Source organism: Vidua macroura, chromosome 3 (assembly GCF_024509145.1).
Source record: "Vidua macroura isolate BioBank_ID:100142 chromosome 3, ASM2450914v1, whole genome shotgun sequence".
In the NCBI taxonomy this organism is placed as follows: Eukaryota; Metazoa; Chordata; class Aves; order Passeriformes; family Viduidae; genus Vidua; species Vidua macroura.
In genome coordinates, this window is record NC_071573.1 from 64,251,885 (window position 1) to 64,272,890 (window position 21,006).

Below are 21,006 nucleotides of genomic sequence, written 5' to 3' on the forward strand. Positions count from 1 at the left end.
CGGCAGATCTGAAGGATGATGCCCTTCCTGCACCTCTGGCTGCAGCCATACACACCACTCACAGAGCAATCACCAGCTACATCCACAGTTCAGCTTTGCCTTTGTTTACAAGGCTGTAGGTAGCTACACCTCTATGTGGTTCTCTGAATCAGTGGGTAGAAAACATGGACCCTCCAAACAATCTCCTCCATTGTGCCAAAAATCTGTTTCAGTTTTTCTAAGCATAAGGCAGTTTTTCACACTCTGGCCTTTTAGGGATATAGTGTTCAGGCATAAGGTTTTAATTTCTCATTTTAGAAGCACTTTATTTTAAATTGCTCACAGTGCAAATTGTTGTCTCTTGTACATATTAGCTATGAAACAACAGCTCTAAGAGGGAAGTACAATAGGTTCGTGTTGTACTGTTTTCCTCCCATTCCTGTGGAGACTGATGTAAGGGAGTTGACCCTTTCCTCCCACCCTGTGAAAGACTTCCATATTTGCATATTAGCAAAAAAAACCCCAAAAAAACAAAACCCCAACCTATCAAAACTATTAAAATCAAAACTCTACAAATTCTGGAGTATCATCTGTCAATCTACTGACCTTAACCTGCACTTAGTAACAAGTTCCCAGTGAAGAGAAGAGCTGAAACTTATGTCAACATCTCAATTCTCTGTCTACATAAATACAGTTAAGTTTAGATTTCTCCAGCAAAAAGCCACCAAAGTAAATTTTTAATTTCCTCAAGTGCTCTACACTGCATAGAAAGGCTGCTGCATCATTGTGTATCACGTGCTTTTTTAGCCTTTAGCGCAGAAAAAGAAACTTTGAACACCTCCCTTCGGGACACCAGAATATTAGCTGATTAAACACAAAAGGAGCACAGGTTTAAAAAACATTTTCATTTGCTTTATCTACATTCCAAAACAACTCAAATATTTTCCATTTACTGTAAAAAAAAAAAAAAAAAAAAAAAGAGGCAAGTGTTTCAGAAATTTAATGCCAAGTTTAACCTGTTTCACTATACAGCACAAGCATGCCAATTTGATGGCATGACTTCTCTTTGTAAAAAAAAACATCCCCCCCCCCCCACCAAAAAAAAAAAGGTCTTTATTAATCTTTCATGCCAGAAATGTGCATTTTAGCTACGATCAATCATGGACAGGACATTAATCCATCCAGCTGAAGTAACATCTGGACAGAAGTCAGGTATACTCTATGCTTTCTCATAGTGGCGAACAGCAACCACATCACCAAAGGTGAGAGTCTGCAAGTCCAAGGAAAAGACAGACATGTTAGAGGCTGGACCATTTTCTGTAATGGTTTAACACATTATGAAATCCATGCTAGATCAAGGTTGGTTTACATTATGTAATTTATAGAAAAACAAATCTAGATTGACATTTTAAACAAACAAGAAGCCAAGCCTTAGCTGTGGTTCCCATAAGAAATTATACTTTCTCCTTGCTGCTTTCACACCCAAGAAACACATAATGCACATTTACGAGGCAGATGTTGAAATATAACTTACTGTTTATTTTTTTAAAGATAGCATTGTTTTAATACAGACTTAACACTTATTTTCCCAAAGCTTATCCCACTAAGATGTGCAATTTAAAATTCCAAGGCCCCTATGCTCCTATGCATAAATACAAACTCTAGGAGAACATTGTCTTAGACCAACACATTCTGTCCCCTGTGTAGCTAGGACTACCAAATACTCTAAGTCACTGCAGTTGTGTTCTGGAGGTATTTCCTGAAGTAGAACAGGGCACCTCATTTTATCAAATTCCAACGGACAACACATTTTATGTATTTGTGTGATTTGTGCATAACTGCTTCAAAAATAAAAGCATGTGTTTTGCCTTGAAACACTTGCCATGCTATGTTTCAGTACGCTTTAAAGTTTGTATTATTTTGCAAGTCTTCATCCACACAGATAGTCTCTGAAGTAATTAGGAAACAATATAATGGGTCTTCTCCAACAACCAGGTCTGATAGAGATGTCTTCAGCTATACTAATCTATGCCATGAAAAGTGCTATCCCAGACATTAGCTATAGTAACTTACAATATTTATTCACCCTATAGTCTTGTTTCTAAGAAGTCAGGAAAAGCAGGTGAATTTAGACTTTTCTCCACACAACTGCAGTTTATCATAGTTTTTAACAAGCTAGGAGGACTAAACCCTTTACTATCAAATATGAAAATGCTATTAGCTCTTACAATGTTGTAATTTTATTTTCACAGGAAACTACTTGTTCTGTGTAAGTAAATACTATTTATGTATGTATACATAAAACAAGTTTTTAAAGAAGTCTAAATTACCGCTGGCAACAGATAATTTCCTATATAATCAAGAATTTTGTATGATTACAAGCTCACCAGGACTTTTTTCTTGGGTTTTTACAAAGTCTAGAAAGAACATATATACTCTGGAAATACACACGCTGGCCTGCCTAAAGTCACTAGCAATTTTTAATTGTTTGTAAGACAAAACACAAACCAAACCAAAATAAATATTTTATAAATCTCTGCTAGTTTTCCCCACCCACTAGTTTAAGGATTTATGTCTAAGTCACAGTGTTCAGAAAACTTGAGATAAGGGCGAGTTGGGAGTGTTTGCGGTGCATGCAAATGCTCAGTGTGCTCTATACTTACCATTACCATTTTGCCATCCTTTATTTCTCTCACAAAATTTGTCTCTTTGCCGTCCCATTTCTGTACATGCACTAGCTTCTCTCCATCCAGGGTCACAACTGACTGCAAGATACCCAGAAACACAAAGACATGCCTTTATTTAAGGTACTTGGGATTCTGCTCACACATTCAGCATGCACTGTTCTATTGAATTCTCTTCAATAGATGGATGTGAATCTAGAATGATAAAGAGTCCTAGCCAGTTTAAAGCCAAGGCTATGAATCATCTTTGTTTTAAGCATGAAATCCACACAATTCTTGTTTGTGTCAAAGGATGAAAAAGTTGTTTCCTTTGAGTTCCAGTCTCACAAGAACCTGCTTCAGATGTGCCTTGGAATAATATTTGATGTTAAGTCCCCAAAAGTGCAGGAAAAGAGGCATCTGACTATTTTGACTGGGGAAAGTTACGCCAATGATGTTTGGCTTGTGAGAAAAATGGGCAACTACCACAATTGAGACTGGAAAACAGAGAGCTGGCAACATGATACATTCAGAAAAGTCATGGTGTAAGCAAGCAGGGCAAACAAGACTCAGTATTGCCTTTTTTTCCTGTCCCTTGCTGTGGTGTAACTAGTAGCAGCAGAAGTTACATTTTTTTTGTTTTGACCCTACCAATGGCAGAGCCTGAGGGACTGGGGAGGCAAGAAGAGAAAGGCGACTGCAGCCCCAGAGTTCACTTACTTTGCAGTTTCTGTCATCGGGAGTAGTTTCATCAAATTCCTCTCCAAGTTTGAAGCTGATTTCTGTGTTTTTGAAAGTGCTTTGAGTTCTGATCACTACTTTGTCCCCCTCGCTGCTGATAATCACAGTGGGTTTAGTCACATTCCCCACCTGCCGTGTTGCAAACCCCACTCCTAGACCATTCAAGGGAAAAGAGAAACACATAAAACTTCGGAATTTTGACTTTTTTTTTCCACATATCGAAGTATATATCTTTCACCTCGCTCTACAGCTGTAAGCTATCCCTGTGAAACGCTGCTTTCTATTTCTCTCGTGCCCTTGTACCGAGAGTATCCACCGCTATTGTCCGCCCAGCTGTAGCCTCGCGCCCTCCCTCACCGCCGAGCACGGCAGCACCGCTCTCCGTCCGCGGTCACACGCACGGCCGCGATCGCTTCCGCTGCTCAGAGTTTCAATTCCTTATCACTCCAACATAATACTTTCTTTTTTGCTTGGTTGTTTCACTTACCCGCAGGCAGCACGTGCTCGTCTTTCACACGCTTCCCTTAGCCCGGGGGCATTTCCCGGAGCCTCTCCCACACAAACATATCTGCCAGCCCCCCCCCCCCCCCCCGAGGTGAACGACTCGCATCGAATTAGATCTATGGATAGAAGCACAGCCGCCAAAATCACCCCCTCCATCACCACCACTGCTGCCAATGTCTCATCTACACCTCTGGCAATGGCGGGGAGCCTTTTCAAAAAATTTTTTTTTCCAGATGGTGAAAAATTCCAAGGCTTTCTAAGGTGCCGCCACCCGGCCGTACCTACCCAGTGCCTTCATATACTCGTCGAAGTTGTGGCTGTCTACCAACTTCCAGGTGGCGCAGAAAGCCTCGACCATGGCGGCCGGCTACGTGTTCCAAGCGCGGTGCCGGGGATAGCAGGAGCGCCAGTGCCGCCCCACCGCCCCGCATTTAAAGCCGGCGCCCGGCGGGGGGCCGGAGGCGGGAGCGGCCGCGGTCCGCCCCCGACGGCCGCCGCGGAGACGCCCGAACCGGTGGGGGAGGGCGCTCCCGCCGCCGGGGAGGGGGCGCGGGGTGCCCGGTCGGGCACGCAGCAGGACGTAGAGGGGGCAGGGAGAGGGGCTGCCTCTGCCCGCCGCACCACTCCTCGCCTGAGCCGCCCCAGGGACACCCCCGTCCTCCCGCCTCCCTTTTAGAGGAACGCACGGGCTAAACGACAAGTGGGGCACCCAACGTGAAAGGCTACTGAGTGAAAACATAGGATCATAACGCTACTGCAAAACACCAGCTCCAAAAGTTTTCCCATGAGTATTTTCAAGGTCGTTTCGGTGCTGGCCAAGTGCAGATCCCTTTACCCACCATGGCATCTGTATGGATGCTGTCTGAACTTGGTATTTGCTGTTCCTGACTCGAAACACATCTTGGCTCCACAACTGTCATCATTTGGAGATTAAGAATGAAGAAAAAGGAAAAGAGCTTAAAACTCTTTTTCTTTTTTTTTTTTTTTTTTTTTTTTTTTTTTTATTTCTGCAAGAGAGGGAATGTCTTCCTTCTAGCTGTTCTCTGCAATTTGTTGAAGGCATTAGGTGGTCATCTTGTTTTGAGTGCCTTTCAGAAAGCAGCTTGTCTCTGTGAGATATCCCAGTGTCAGCTTTTCCTGACCTATGGCTTGGATGGATTCCAGAATAGTGAATAGAGTACTTCAGCCCTTGCAACAAAACTCAGGGACTGAGAATTTATGTGATTTAGGAACAAAACCTCAACAATTTTCCACCTTGTTCAGCCATACAAAATAGAAACAACTAGGAACACTTTTCTAATTTTTTTAACCATCACTTGCATTTCTTTCAGGCTCTTGTAGTATGGCATATTCTTTGGGTGTAGGGCAAATGATGTTTCTGGTGGGATTTTAATTTAAGCATGCTAGGTTGGATGGGGCATTGAGCAGCCTGGACTAGTGGAATGGTCCCTGACCATGGCAGGGGGCTTGGAATTGGATGATCCCTTCCAACCCAAATCATTCTATGACTCTGTGATATTAAATTCTAAATTATTTTAGCAATATCCTCATGAACTGGCAGTGTCTCCTCTCCCAGTACTGACAAGAAAAAGTTATCTGCTCATACAGATTTTGATGCAGTAGTCCTGGAGCCCCTGTTTATTATTCTGGTGCAAATGTGTGCCCAGAACCTGGGAGAGCTCGTGCTGTCTTTGCTTACTAGGGCTCATATACAACCAACCTCATGAACTTTGTGATATAAAACTCCTAAAAATTATTCAGTACCACCCCTGGTAGCTAGACTCCTCAAGGACACCTCTGCCTTGCACCTTCTCCCAGCCAGTGCTGCAGCCTGGCCTTTGGGAGGCAGCCTCTTCAGGGTCCTTCATAATTTGAGCAGTCGTACCTACACTGATGGGACAGCTCTTTTCTGCTAGGATTTCTCAATGTATTTAAAAAGACAAGTACTTAGTGTGATGACCTGCTCTTAAGGGGAAGGAAGCACATAAAAATTTCATAAGAAAAATACATTCTGTAACACTTTGCACCATGCTTCAAACATAAAACAGGGTCTGTTAAAATGTTCACATTCGTTCTTAAGTGGATAGGTTGCCAAAGTCCTCACATGTGTTTTATGATGGTGAGATCCCACCTGTCTGCGTTAGTGATGATTTGGGACCAGTGTAAATCAGCAGTAGGAAATGTTACATTATTGACTCCTTTGTGGGGTGACAAGCCACAGTTCAAAATGTTTTCCATAGCATCTTATGCCCTGTGTTTGATTGTGGAGCCTAATACAAGAGTTATGCTAAAATCAAAAACTAGAACAAGTCATCTTGAGCAACAGAAATGCTTTGCTATGGCTGAAACAGAGATCACAGTATGAAATACACTGACCTGGTGTTTCAGGTTGTGCATTTTAGGTTGCTGCACAAGATACAAGCTTGGAGTTTCTTTTGTGCTGTCAGCACTTGGACGGTTTTATCAGACTGTGTACTCCTGTCACAAATAGTATCTCTGAAGGTTCAGAACAGCCAGGGACTCATTATCCTTTACACTAAACCCTTTACACCACCTGAGCAGTGTAAATAGGCATATTTGCATTCCCTGTACAAGGTCTGCTTAAAAGATGAAAATTCTGCAGCAAGATACCCTGTGTAATGAGTAATCCTTACTTCCAAAGGCCATCTGGTGAGACTGCTCTAGCATTCAGCCTTCAAATACAGGACAGACAACCTGCTTTTGGCTACTTTTCTCCACATTATATCCCTGCTTCACATGCTCTCAGACATTCAGAGAATGAGGCTGTCATCCTCATTTAGCCTTCATTCTGTACTCAAAAGAAAAAAAGTTACTTCTCCAGAAAAAAAAAAAAAAAAAAAAAAAAAAGGGTGTGAGGGGTATGGGGAGGAAGGGAGCACCACAGGATGGTCACCAGGCTGCTGTAGTAGAAAAGTTTGACCATGAGGTTCTGTCATGTGTGGATTCCTCATAATCTATGTCAGGAACTGCTGAGCATCTAACCACAACAGCCAGTCACTAAAGGCTTAGTGTCTAGGGAAATTGGTGCAGCTAATATTTGAAGTCAGGTTTATCTGTCCTTCTTCTCTGTCCCTCTCTGGATATAATGCAGGCAGGGCTCTCTTGCTACACCAGTTCAGTTAATCTCTGTCTTTTCACCATCTTTGTAGTACAATAGCCAGGAACACTATGTTAAGGGGATACTGTGTTATAAGACCTTCAGATAATGTAGTGATGATTGCATTATTCAAACATTTCTGGCAATGAAGGTCCAGGAACTGCAGAACATCTTGTACCCATATGTGCAACAAAGGGCAGCAGTGATACCAGGGCCTAAATCCCCTGGTACAAAAGCAGATGTAGGTATTCAGAAGCCTTTTAGGAATTTAATTCCATTGAAACCCAACAAGATTCAGGGTCCTAGCTCACCTAGGCATTTCTTTAAACTCTTAGTATTATGAAACATATAGGGAGCTACTTTTGAATTACAGAAACCAAAAATAATGTGCAGCTAAAAAAATTTCCTCTATTTATGGACAGCATGCTAGGGTATTCCCAGCAAATTTTAAGCATGTTTGAAATCCTGCTGTGAATCTCTGTGCAGCTTTGATCTCAGTGTAATAAAGGAATGAACAAAGTTTAGTAGCTATTGTGTCAGACAGGATGATGTTACTTCAGGGCTGAGTGTGATTTTGGTTTTGGTGCTGCAGAAAAACCTAACGTCAAACAGGGCAGTAGAATGTTCTTAACTAAAATTATCATATATGTCCTCTAGCTGTCTGAGAGATTTGCTGATCCCCTAATAAAAAGGAACCATCTCAGTGCTGTTGGTGAGTCACAGAAAATACCTAGGTTTATTTACTCTATCAACAGATCACTCGTTAGAAATCCCAGGTTCAAAAAGAGATGAATGCCTCATGGTGAAGACACCCAATTATACAGCTGCACAAGCAAGTGGTCACAGAATGGCCCCAGGTACAAATGTATGAATCCAGTTTTGTGCTGTATAAATGCCATGGGAAGGGCTTTGCTGGAGCATTGGACCAGATGATAGGCGAGGTGCAAGGTAATGCGGGCAGGAGCAGGAAAGACATGCTTATACCATATCCTTTCTAAGAGCATGACATATCTTGAGCAAAACTTAGGAACATGTTCAGCAGGTTTCCTGCCACTGTAAAGCTCAAGCAAAATAATGCCAGGACAGGCTAACGTTAGACACAAGTCATGTTAAGGTCTAATTCTGGTGTTGGTTGCTAATTGATGAAAATGAAGTGGTCTGTGATCATGCATTTCATTCTTGTAGACTCTCCTGTTACAAATTGGTGTGACATCAGTTAAGGAGAGTCCTGGAAAGTAACTACCCACTAACAGCTCATTATGAACTATTAGACATGTATTTGAATTGGTTTAAGCTAGGAGGACTGCTGGTTGACAATGATTTAAAGTAAGCAAATGCTATGAAATATCTTCAGGGTGTTCTCTGCTTCTGAAAGGCATTTGGGAGGTTGTTATCTCATATCTAAATGTCACTTACATTTAGATGACTCAAGTCAGACATTCTCCTCAAAGAATTAGCCTACATTAAAGCCAGCCACCCTTCTGGCTCCCAGTTCAATTTATTGAAGATGAAGTTACTTTAATTTTGTGCCACTAGGCCGTTGTTATTTTAATATTTATCTTTGCTTGTTTTACCTTTAAGAATAGAAAAACTATTTTAAAACCTTTAAACTGTAACAGAAACACCTGATACTGTGTGCCACTTACAATAGCTGTCTAGTTACTGTAAAAAATCAATACAAGAAATCAGCTTTCCAGACTTACAATTTCAGCATGGCTATATGTAAGGAAGCAAGAAACAAAGTTGTATAAATAAGCAACCTGACTATTTCAGGGGTAATAATAATTCAGAGAAATTTAGAAGGCATGTGAATACTATGAACATACTAAATTAAAATAATTCTTATTAGAAGAAATGGAAAAATAGCACATAGGTTTAAGGACATTCGATGACTTGCATTTGACCTGTTGCAGCTGATTCTGAGAGATGTGTAGACTTGGTGTTCAGGACAGACTAGTGAGAATATTAATGGAGCAGAAAGACCCTCTGTGTTAAGGTCCAAGGACTCTGTATGATAGCAAAGGAGGGAATGATTTTTATCATCATCAATACAAATTTTACAGTGTTAAAGGTACAAGTTTAAGTTGTCATACATCATAAATATCATGTTCTCCTTCTGTAGTCCTAGAATATGCTATGGAGGCTATAAAATACATAAATAAGCATGACTATTTGGAGTTTAGTATAACAAATCTCAAGCTAATAAATTCCAAGGTAAATCCTTTCAGCAAAACAAGAAATAACTGCAATCTGCAGGGCTGAATTTAAGAAATTTTCGAAATGGCTTAATGTACCTTATTCAGTTTGTCCATTTTCTACAATATTCATACAATTTTCTACAATATTCATATTGTCAATTTTCTACAATATACTGAAATCACTCTCAGTACCAGCTGAGATTTAGGCAAGAAATAAAATCAAGTTTACTTGACCGAGTTTCAAGAATTCAAGAATTTAAGAAAACAACTACTGAATTTGTAAAACAGATGCAAAGTTAAAACTCAGCTCATCAATTACCTGCATTTGGATATTCCTAAGGTTCTCCTCTGTTCCACTGAGCTAGGGACTGACAAGACACAGGCACAGCCTTTTACAGCCAGATTATGATCTCCCAGATGCAGCTGGAGCCACACTCCTCTGTGTTTGTGTCCTCTAAATCGGAATCTCTCACTCAGAGCAAGCTGTTTCCTGAGAAGTTCTAAAGAGCAGTGTTAGTGCATCCGGAGAAATATATCAATTCCACAGTCTTGATAAATAATTTAATTAGGTTATCAATTTATGGGCTTGTCATGGATGAACAAATGCCTGACACAGATCAGGCATTTGAAATGAAACCTCATGCTGGGTTACCTAGCTGGAATTACATACCTAACTTGATTCATTCAAGAGTGCAACCATATCCCTGCTTTACATATTGGTTTGTGACCAAGCACTGACTCATTTCTGAGTTTTCATGAGTCTAAATACATAAACTTCCTGGAGCACAAAATTTTAAAGCAACTTGAAGCATTGCAAGGTTAAGATAGCTCATAACTAGTTTTAAATAAGTACCAAGACAAGCTTGGGGAAAATTTTGGTCATAGTGGATGTTTGGAGACAATTACAGAGAAACAGTGATCTCTTCAGTGATTCTCTGGTACACAAAACTCCAGTCACTGAAAGTTAAAACTACAGAAGTTTATATTAAAAATAAAATACATATTAGCTGTGAGGAGACTTAAGCTTTTGGCCAGCTTTCAAACTGCCTTACAAGACTTTTCAGCTCTGTAAATTGTAAACTATGCTAACAACCACAGCTATTGGACATGATGCAGGAAGTAATTCAGAGAAGTTCTATATCCTGGATTATGCAAGAAATCACATGAGTTGGTCACAATAGACAATGCTGGTCTATACCAGGAAACTTAAAAACACATCCCACTTACTAAGTGTGGGTTCGTACTTTGCCAAATCCAGAGTCTATTATGGGAAAAAGTACAGATATACACAGAAATGAAAACAGGCATGTAGTCCCTGCCTGGATAATCACGGGACTCACTTTATGGACTGTACTGCACTAAGTGCCAATGAAGAGGTATAGATACTGCCACTATTGCTTTAATTTCCTAGATTCATGTGTACATGTTTTGAAAGGTTTCCCCCTCAGTGTGGCAACAGTAAACATAAACTAGACCCTCTATGGTCAAAATCATTAACTAATCTTGTAATATTTAAACAAGGCCTCTAATAGCATCTTCCTACAGACCTTTGAAATTTTCTTGAGTGACTGATCAGCCTTGCACCCAGAGCTCAAAACATCCAGAGTCCAGAGCCAGTGGAGGGTGCAGGACCCGGCTGACTTCCTCGCACCATGACTGGTTCCAATGTTCTGATAAAAGAAGGGCGATAGAAAAGAAACATGGTGCAACTGTCATGCCTTTAACTCCACCTCATTGCCCTTTGTCTTCCCTCCCTTAAATATACTCGTTCTTACATTCCAGCATTTAATTTCATCCTTTATAAATCTACCTAGAAGGTTTGAATAACAACAGCCAATGTCAAAAAAAAAAAAAAAAAAAAAAAAAAAAGGATGCAAAGTTCAAAGGTTGTCTGAAAGAAGATGCCCGGAAGAAACTTATTTCAGCACTTTTTTAGATTGCAACAGCACCTCTACTTGCATAACGACATGTTATTTGTTTTCCACAGAAGCTTTCCCTGTCTCTGTGTTACAGAAAAGGGCTGTTCTGGGCCTGGCCCAAGGTCTCTCATGAGTCTGTCTGATAAAGTAAAATTTATCCAGTACTTGCTGAGAGGAACAACGAGTTGTCTTTCTACCATCTTATTTTAGCAAATACAGAGGTAATTAAAGAGATTCATTTCTTGTATTGAGTGTTGAAAGCACTAACAGTGGATGTTGGGCTTGAGGTGTGAGTGAAGCAAGGGCTGAGCACTGAAGACAGGAAAGGAGTAGATGGATATAAATGGATGTAAGCTTTGAACGGAGTGAGACGACAAATGAAGAGGGAAGGAAGGGGAGGATTGGATTGTTGGCTCCCCTTCCTCCTGCTTGGGAAGCCGCGGGAGTTGCGGCGCCCAGGGCCCGTGCGGCAACGAGCAGCCGCTGCAGCGAGGGCGCCAGGCCAAGGGCGCCCTCTGCCGCCAGCGCCCGGCGCCCGTGGGGAGCCACGTCCTCCGTCCCGCGGCGCTGCCGCGGCCGCCGCTCTTCCTCATGGCAGCGATCAGGAGAATCAGGTCCTGAAGGAGACCCGAACTGCGCCGTGCCCGGAGAGCCGGGGGACGGACAGGGGCGAGCCTGTGAGGAAGGCGAGGGCCCGACTGTGTGGCTGGCGCGGGCTCGGGCGCCATCTTGTGCCCGTCGGGCGGGAGGTGCCGCCTGACGGCAGCAGAGCCCATCCCTCGGGAATGCCTCTGCTCCCTTAGGAAACTGGGTGCGTTATTGGAAAACTGGCTTTGGAATACTGCTGGGCATTAGCAGCAGTTCACATGCTCCTTCTTTTTATATTTACACTGCTGATGTATCATTGACAAACATGCCCGAGGAGTCTGGAAATAAAAGCACAGAAATCCCTACACAGTAGGGTCAAGCCAGTCTCTCACAGATTAGTTTTTCCATACATTGTATGATAAGCACTTGACTAGCAGCACCAATCCTTGCACAGCAGAGCCCCAGGAATAACACACTGGTAGGGATTGTCCAAATCCTCACATCAGGGCCCTTACATTGCAAGCAATTATTATAAATATGTTTAATGCAGAAAAGCCCACAGCACACAGGCAACCCCTGTCCCTTCAACAAACAAACAAACAAACAAACACCACACAAACAGCAACCAAAAAACCCCACAACACTATTCATCAAATGTAAGTCTTGCACTAAAATCCAGAGATCTGTCATCGGGATATGGCACATGCCAAGATGAAGTGGTGGCCTTCAGGCTTCCTCTTGCTTACATCCATTGGGATGGTCCCCACTGGACTGAAGAGGGAAATAAACCAAGACAGTAAAGGAAGTGCTCTCAGTAATCATTGCTAATTACTAGTGAAAGTTAAGAAAATTAAACATAATTATCCCTAAAAAAGGTCAAACCAGTCATCTGTGGTTTGGGATTTGCACCCAAGCCCAAATTGCAGAGTGGGCAGCTAAAGCAAGGTAGGCTGCAAGACAGACTTAGACACCTATTTTAGAGTAAGAGTTTATGGGTTGAAACACAAGATGCCTCCGGCTTGCAATAACACGGATTTCTGTATACAGAGGCACCAAGGTTCTGGGCCCCTAGCAAAACTCCTGAAGTGAATGTGTTGGCTGAGCTAGAGACATTCTGCCTCTCACCCGTTTGCAGCTGGGTTTGAGGTCTCTTAAACTTGTCTCCCCGCACTGCCTTGCACAGCTACCTGGCAGGCTCAGGATCCCACTAGATGGCAGGACAGCTTAAGCCTTTGCTATTTCTACTTCAGAGCAAGTGCCCTGGAACCCCGGTGGCACCCAGCTCAGCCCCACTGGTCTGAGCTGTCTGGACCTGAGGGAACCCACACTCATCACCAGCTGGGTCTTATGCTCACTGAACACACATGGAGAAATTAATGGAGAAGTCTTTGTTCAATTCTGTTTCATGGACTTTATCACATACAGAGCACTAGCAGACAGAAGAGAGGAATATGAACTAATATTAATTTGCTAAATCTTGAGGTATTCCTCTTTATGTGCATGATACATAAAGGATATTTAGCCTACTAATGGTGGCAAGTAAAATGGTAGTAGTGGTAAAGTGCAGTTTAAGCCTCTTATAGCCACAGTTCTCTTGTAATTTTTAAGTAACCAAGTGCAGTTATAATTTCTTAATGACATCTGGAAAACATCAAGGCAATTTTTCTATATATTCAAAATACCTAAATTGTTTTATATATGCACAATGAAATTACAAGGGTACTTCCTGCCTTTTTTTTTTTTTTAGCATGCTGAATAGATAAGAATGGATAATTGCTTTGTTATGTTCTAAAATATGGAGACAACAAAGTTACCTTTTTTGCTTGGTACTAAAATGAAATTCTTTGCTTTATGAAAGCGTAGGATAGTGCTGTAAGATGATGAAAAAGATGCTATTACCTGTACCAAACTTGCTGGAAGGGAAATTTGGATTAATGCATTATAATACCAGATTAGCCTTAATAGAAGTTTGCTGCTGTCATTTATCAAGGTAATTAAGTATGTACCTAATTTTAGGCACCTAAGTAGTTCTATTGACTGCTGTGAAACCCGTCTGCATTTAAAGTTAAGCATGTTTTAAAATACCCAGTTGATTCAGGGCCATAACATTGTGGCCATGTGAACCAAAATAATACACTGTTCTCAATTACCCATTAATTGAACTAAGGGAGGGTGGTACAGCCCGCATGATGGTTGAAACTGGATAAACTGGCTCAGTGACAAACATATTTAGAAGCACTTCATTTGCTTTTTACAGACTCAGCCAAAGTTTAGTAGGACTATTATCTGTCTTCAGCACACCAACAAGAAAATGAACTAAAGCTTCCCCAACTTCAGCTGTGCTTAAGACAGAAACTCTGCTGAAGCCCCAGAGTGCTGGACAGCATGGCAGAAAGCCCTCCAGACAGCCTAAAGGGGTGAGTTGCCTTCTACCTGAATGAAGAATCATGCACAACTAATAAACTCTGCTCCAAAGACCAAAGCTTATATGGTACAATGTCTCCCACATCAGTCAGTTTGTGAGTCAGTTTATACTGGTCAGAAAAATGCATTTGGCTCATGTAACTGGAGAAATTTGGTAAAATCCAGGCCTAACTTAATAGTCTTATTGCTACAACTAACTAGAAAAGGGATCTGTCACGCAATCTAGACTAATACTTATTTAGACACAAACCGTACATGCACATGGCAAAGAAGAATTTCTGTGTTTGCAACTTGATTAATCTACAGTTAAATAATACACATATAACATATTACAAATCTTTAAAAAATGTTCATCCTGCTTTTAATTAAATTGCATTTTAAATTTTAGTTTTTACTACTGCATTTTTTCAAATTTGCTGTAAAAATTCTTCTTTATACACAACATATTCTCAACGACAGTTCATATAGCTCAAGTACAAAGTAATCACCTGAGTGCTTACAATAATTTCCCCAGGGTGTTGAGAATTCTTGACTAGTTGTAAACTATACATTTGTGAGCAGTTAATGCCTTTTATGTATATAGTTATAGATTGGGGGGTTTTTACATAGAATTTAGAACATTAATAATTTGCTAAATTCAGCTGGTTCATAATTGGTGTTTTAATAGGAAAAAAATTTCAAACTAGCTTAGACTAACAAAGTACCTAAAGTATCTATTCCTGTAAACCAAATTTCAGTGTCTGTATTGTATCAGAGAAGAAACTAAATATATCCAGTGCTGCAACTGTGAAAGAAGTGCAGAATTTGATATAGGCCATGACCCAGAAGAGCAAAGCATATAAGGACTTATGTTTCAGTAATACTCATATACTTGATTTTGATGGGATCACCAAAGCTTCTTCTAATTTACCATTTTTGGTAATGTGATGCTCTAAGGGAGGCTAGTATAGGAGAATGGGACTACAACCCAGAACAAGAGTGTGTACCACAAATACAGTTACCTCCTAGTCCCTCTCCACTGTGGTTTTCAGCTCTGGTACTCTAGTGTCAGCTAGTGTACTCTCTCTGACTTTCTTAAGCCACCTGTTTTGATTCAGTGGAGTAAGTTATTTTACCTTTCCAAATCTAAAAAAAAATTGAGATGTTGCAGTTGTTAAATGTAAACAGATTTAAGAAGAGGGAACTAATTGTCAGTTCAGTTGAATTAAACTGGATCCTTTATTGAATGGTCCTCAAAAGCCAGCGTATGAGTAAATGCATAGTAGGAATGAAAGTTGTGTCTTACAAGCTCTCTTGAGCTCTTACAAGCTCTCTGCCAGGTTTAGATTACACTAATATTTCATAGATGGAATACCAGTCACATGTGGGATGTACCCATCAGAGATGCTTCTGCCATTTTCATGATGTACATAAGTGGCTGCTACCCAAGGAATTGTGAAGGTTCATGTCTGTATCTGAATCTTAAGTCTCCTCCAACAATGGAGTGAATGCCAAGCATTTTCAGGAGCATGATCTCCAAAACAAAACAAGTCCTTTCAGTAGAGAAACAACTTTGCCTAAAATCTTTGCAAAAATCACAATGATTGAAACATCTTCACTGTCCACAAACAACAAAGCAAAACCCAGATGAAATAAAAGAAATATGTATTACTGGGCTTTAAATTTTGTCCTACAGGAGAAACATTAAGAAATCAACTGAAGACAGAAAAGATTATAGATATTTAATTTCTACAGTGAGATTAAACAATTTTCATCATATACAAACATACCTAGTTTACTTTAGATACACATGAACAGCTACAATATTCAGCATGAAAATGAATGGCTGAAGTGGTGAGACTGCTAAGAGTGGGAGAACTGAGATGATCTGCCATAATCAAATAGAGGTAAAAAGAGTCTGAAAATTAACACTGATATTTAAGTAGTTTATAGAACCTTCTGGTTACAGGAGTAGGAGAAAATTTTATTTTATGTAATTTTTTTTCTCACACCCATCTACATATGTCTAATGAGAACAAAAATCTCAGGAGAAAAATTACAGATAATGTCTGTAATCTAATATATACTTAATACCACATTGCGGGGAGTGAACACACCTCTGTGTCAGAGAGAAACAAGCTGGTTTGAGAAATCAAGAAACAGGATTTTTATTTTGAAACAATGATTAGTTCCTGGTAGGTATGTTAATTAGAACTGTCAAAGAAGATTAGTTAGTATGAATACTATAACCAAAACAAGAGAGAAAACTGAAAACAAGAGATACATTCTTTAGTTCTCTTCCTGTTTGGATATGTAGAACATTGCTTTTGAAGGATGACAGTGGAAAGAACTGTATGCCATCCACATAATCATCTAGTTACAACAGTGTTGCAAAGTCATGTCTGTGATGCTAAAGTTGCTACCACACTTCAGAAGGGTGACACAGGGAAACTGGGAAGTCTGTTGATGGGATTCATTAACCCAGAAGTCCTTAGGTGTTAGGAATCATTGCGTTTTCCTTCCGCCTCTTGACTTTCCAGCAAGGCTTTGGATGATGACACTTCTCCGCCCTCTGCTCCTGCATCTAAACAGAGACAGAATTAAACATTTATGCCACACACATTCTTGCAGCTTTTTTAATGCAACCAAGTATTTGGGTTCAATCATCATCTCTGTTTGGACTGGTTCTTTACTACCACAACCATGGGTGCTTTAGAAAGAGAGATTAACTCAAGAGATAAAGAACTTTAAGAAGCATATTCTAAAAGCTGCTGCCTGTTGGTATTGATTTGCCCACTTCTTGCACAAGCTGATCAATGTGCATTTGGCTGTAAAAAATAGATTGGAAATAACTTTGTATTACTGTAAGTATTTTTTTTCAAGTTAAAATGTTGCATTCCTTTGAGCATGGTTTATGGACATGCCAGTGTTCTGTGTGATCTTCTTTGACTAGAAATACCTATGTGAATTTACCCTGTCTTCACAAGATGGGGGATTTTTTGTTACTCTGAGTTGGAAGTTCACTTTTCCACAGATTAGAGTAGAATGTTTACATGACTGGTATAAATAAAAGCTTCCCAGTGTCTCTTTGTCATTATATGTACTGTCATTATATGTACTGTTCCATGCTGTTTCTTTTGATCAAGTTTACTCACTGAGAAGCAGAAACTCCTCTTGCCTTGATTTCCTTGCAAACCATAATAATAATTTTCACATTACCTTCAAGCCCCACATGGTAGCACCAGTGGTAATAGCATACCCAAACCTATGGCAGTCCATAGCTTTTGGGGACAAGGAGAGGCCTGCTCAGCACATCTGGCTGTACAGTCCTCCACTTCATACTGCGTCTCCTCCACAGTCATAATCTAAGGGGTACATTTTCTGACTTCCTATAAAATATCAAAAACACCCAAAAGAATTATATATCTTGGTTACTACATATCACAGCAAATATATAATGCTGTACACAATTCATCAGCTAGAGCCCTTAGCAGAAACTGCTTGATGTTTTAAGTCTGCTCAGAGATTCAGAGGCTTTGGACTTCTATAGCAATAAAGAACTGAGTTACTTGACACTCTCCAGCCTTATGTAGCACACCACTGTTGTGGAAAGGGAGACAGAGCAATCTCCTCTATTGGCTGTTTCTTTGCAGGCTGGACATCTAATATCAGTGGAGTCAGACAAGGTAGAGGAAAACAGTTTGTTAGAGGAAATCTAATCTCATACTCGGTGGCACTTAGGTGTGCAATAAGTGCTAGTTAAACTGCTGAGTGTTATCAGCAGAATGGTGCCCTAACACAGGTTACCAAATGTGGAAGACCAGATTAGTTTCTTAATCTCAAACTTCTTGCAGCCTCCTCTTCAACCTTTGGATCATCAGTGACACCAATCAACTATTCAATGTGGTTCCAGACCACTCGTGGAAAGTCTCAGCACTCCAAAACTTGCATACCACCAGAGGAGGATCAGATAGGATACAGACAGTCTGCATTTCAGAGCTAGGCTCCAAGATAAATAGCTGGTGTCAGAATATATCCTGTTCTTCTCACAAGAACATCAGCTTCGTGTGGCTTGCAGATTACATGGACATTTTTATCATACAGGTACAGTCCTTGTGTATTCATAAAAAAAATAGAGCAAAGTCTCTTTTCTCTTCTAAACCAGCAAGTATTAGCACATCCTGTTCCTGACTTTTCACTATGACAGTAGCTGACGGCATTTTAGAAAGAGGAAATATATGATCCAATGAGCATTAGCTAAATTTGAAACAAGATGGAGAGAGTCTTCACCATTTCCCATAATATTCACTGAATCTGAATTTGAGAGTAGCAACAAAATAGGGCATACTTTATATAGCCACATGTTCAATCTTCTCCACTTCTCTCATTTATCTAATTTCTTTGTGCTGAGCTGCAAATGACTTTCCTTTTTTAATGACTTATTGTTAAAGTCAGAAATAGGCAAAAGAGATGCCTGTTAGAGCCCCTAATGTTTCACAGTTTCCCTGTCACAGCATTTGAACTTCAAAACTGTCTCTCCATTTTGATGAATCCTCCTTTGTTTGCTTGCTGTTTCATGAAAACTTTAACTTACCACACAATGAAGTTGAAATTCTGATCTGATACTTGTGGAATTCCCATCCCCAGAAAGCACCCAAGCTGTCAGAGTGGACCTAACTGCATCCTGTACTTACTTCTTATTATCGCTACTGTAAACTGCTGATAACAGAATGTGCTGCCTTCCAACATGCTCTGGCACAGCTATATGTCAATGACAAAAGCCAAGGACAATTCCATGTTCTTAATTGTTCTTAAAATCCTGGCAATGCTGGTCCTGTATGTCTAAGAAAGCATCAGTACATTTTGCTAAAACTAACATAGCATAGTGTTTCATTTCTTCTTCTTCTTAATGAATTGGATGGAGACCAGGAGAGGAGAACTATTGTGTCATCTGGAGGGCTAGATATTTACCTTATGCCATGCTATAAGTTTTCTTATAAAAAGATTTTCACTCTTTCCTCTTTGTTTTGTAGGGACATAATTTTCACATTCATAGGGAAAAATGTCTCCTCAAGACAAAATAATACCTTCTTCCAGAATACATTCTGGATTCTTATTCTTATTTTATTTTCTTATTTTCCTTGCTTCTCCTGGTTCAGGTCAGAATATGGTCATTCTGCCCTTCTCACTCTTCCAGGAAATGCTCTTTCTACATGCTTAGCTGCCCTTTGATAGACCCATGTGGGGTTTACATTACAGAACCCCAAACACACGACTATAAATTAAATCACCAAAATAATAACAATTTGAGATCAAATAAATCCTTCCCCCTGGCCTTTACGGTGCTTTATGAGGCTGTACACCTATTATCCTGTAATTTCTCTGGGCAATGTAAAATAAGACTATGCAGCCCTGGAGACTAGGAATCCCTTTAATGATCTACTTCAGTTCAGATTCATGGACCGACCATTCACACCTCAGCACAGGCTTGCCTTCTTCCCCTTTGCTGCACTCACACCATCACTGCTCCAGGATGTGGGACCATCTGTTGTGGTGGCACCACAACAGCAACAGTGATGGGCATGAGAAGAAAAAAGCTTTCTGAAAAGAATTCTGATTCAGATTAAAAAAAGTAGGGAAGACCATGCTCAGGGCCAGTCTATATTTTTTGTTTCTTAAGCATTAGTAGTCAGATTTTTCTGAATCTGAAAATTCCCCTGAAGTCACTCTGAAAGTAAAAACAACTCATAAAGCTGGTGTTGATTAAAGCTGTGCTTGATCAGTGGAGCACCTTATCAAATTAAAGGACATGGCAAAATAGGGCACTGGTCTCAGATAGCAAATTTGAAAACCTACTAAGCAGGAGTAAAATACTATGAACACTACTCTTAATGTATATGCCTGTATATTCTGAGAGCTGTCATTTTACTAAGACCACAGCTCTGCTGTCTTATGCAAAGTTATCTCAGTGCAGTAGTACACTGGAATTTATAGCTGATGTGTTTTCCAAGTTGTTTGGACATACAACTGCGTTTTCTCACCCTTAAGGGAACTGGAATTCAGTTCTCAGCACTGAGCTGTTTTCCCTAAGCTGCTAACACTGGATCTGTGGATGGATATGGGTTAATATTAGCTTGTCTTATCAGGAGGCACAAGTGATAACTGCTTTGGAAGGTTGAATTTAATTCTAAATGATAAAAGGAATATTAGTATTGATATCAAAACTGCACCGTGATGGAAGTCTTAAAAAAAAAAAAAGCAAATGACTACTGCATATAAATGTCCTTTTCTGAATGCCCAGCCATTACCTTCTGAAACAGAGAGCTCAGCCAGTTTGTGTGGCAGGTCTGAAGTCCCAGCACCAGCAGGGGAGCCCAGGATATCTGGTAAGGCATTTCGGCGGCCTGACCGTCCTGATGAGGCAAAATCTGTGACCACAGGCTCCACATCAGTCATTGCTGACTCTTTTCCTCATAGCAACATCTGTATATGGAACAAACAGAAGAAGAAAACAGCTGTAGCCTGATGGATGCTAATCACCTGCTCAATAGTACAATAGCCAGAGGCATTGCCCAATGGTTTTTTTGTTATTAAAAACCATACATTTCAACACTTACTGTTTAAGCTTTATTTCTGCCCCTGAAGAAGATAGAAGACTGTCTGTGCATGTCCTTACCGTGCCATTTGCACATCAGACTAGCACCATGATCAACTCTGCACCAACAAGAAACCCGTGAATAGGGTCAGCAACAGCCCTTTCTGTCAGCCATCTGTATGTCCTTTTCTGACCTATTCCCTCTTTTTAAGCGGTTTTGCCATACAATCATTTGGAAGTGAACTTAAGCTCCGTTGTCATACAATCTGTGTGAAATAAAACATGTTTTCCTTATTAT

The 21,006-nt window shown here is 40.4% G+C and overlaps 2 protein-coding genes and 1 long non-coding RNA gene across 14 annotated transcripts in view; all 3 read right to left on the reverse strand.

Moving 5' to 3' along the window:
* Positions 1-963: 963 nt before the first annotated feature.
* Positions 964-4,339, reverse strand: FABP7 (fatty acid binding protein 7). The gene is made up of 4 exons (XM_053973690.1): positions 4,173-4,339; positions 3,363-3,535; positions 2,643-2,744; positions 964-1,249 (listed from the first exon to the last, which is right to left on the reverse strand). Exons 1-4 carry the CDS (start codon positions 4,243-4,245, stop codon positions 1,199-1,201), a joined length of 399 nt encoding a protein of 132 aa, XP_053829665.1. The 5' UTR covers positions 4,246-4,339; the 3' UTR covers positions 964-1,198.
* Positions 4,340-7,718: 3,379 nt separating this feature from the next.
* On the reverse strand, positions 7,719-10,668 carry LOC128805176 (uncharacterized). The gene is made up of 2 exons (XR_008436313.1): positions 9,523-10,668; positions 7,719-9,012 (listed from the first exon to the last, which is right to left on the reverse strand). It is a non-coding gene; the product is annotated as an uncharacterized LOC128805176 (long non-coding RNA).
* Positions 10,669-15,841: 5,173 nt separating this feature from the next.
* Positions 15,842-21,006, reverse strand: part of PKIB (cAMP-dependent protein kinase inhibitor beta) — a 53,076-nt gene continuing 47,911 nt past the window's right edge. For all 12 annotated transcript variants that reach the window (XM_053973693.1, XM_053973692.1, XM_053973691.1 and 9 more), the window contains 2 exons: positions 20,422-20,596; positions 15,842-16,697 (listed from right to left, as the gene is read on the reverse strand). In XM_053973693.1, coding sequence (XP_053829668.1) covers positions 16,612-16,697; positions 20,422-20,569 — 234 coding nt within the window. In that variant the 5' untranslated portion in view covers positions 20,570-20,596 and the 3' untranslated portion in view covers positions 15,842-16,611. The remainder of the gene's footprint in view (positions 16,698-20,421; positions 20,597-21,006) is intronic.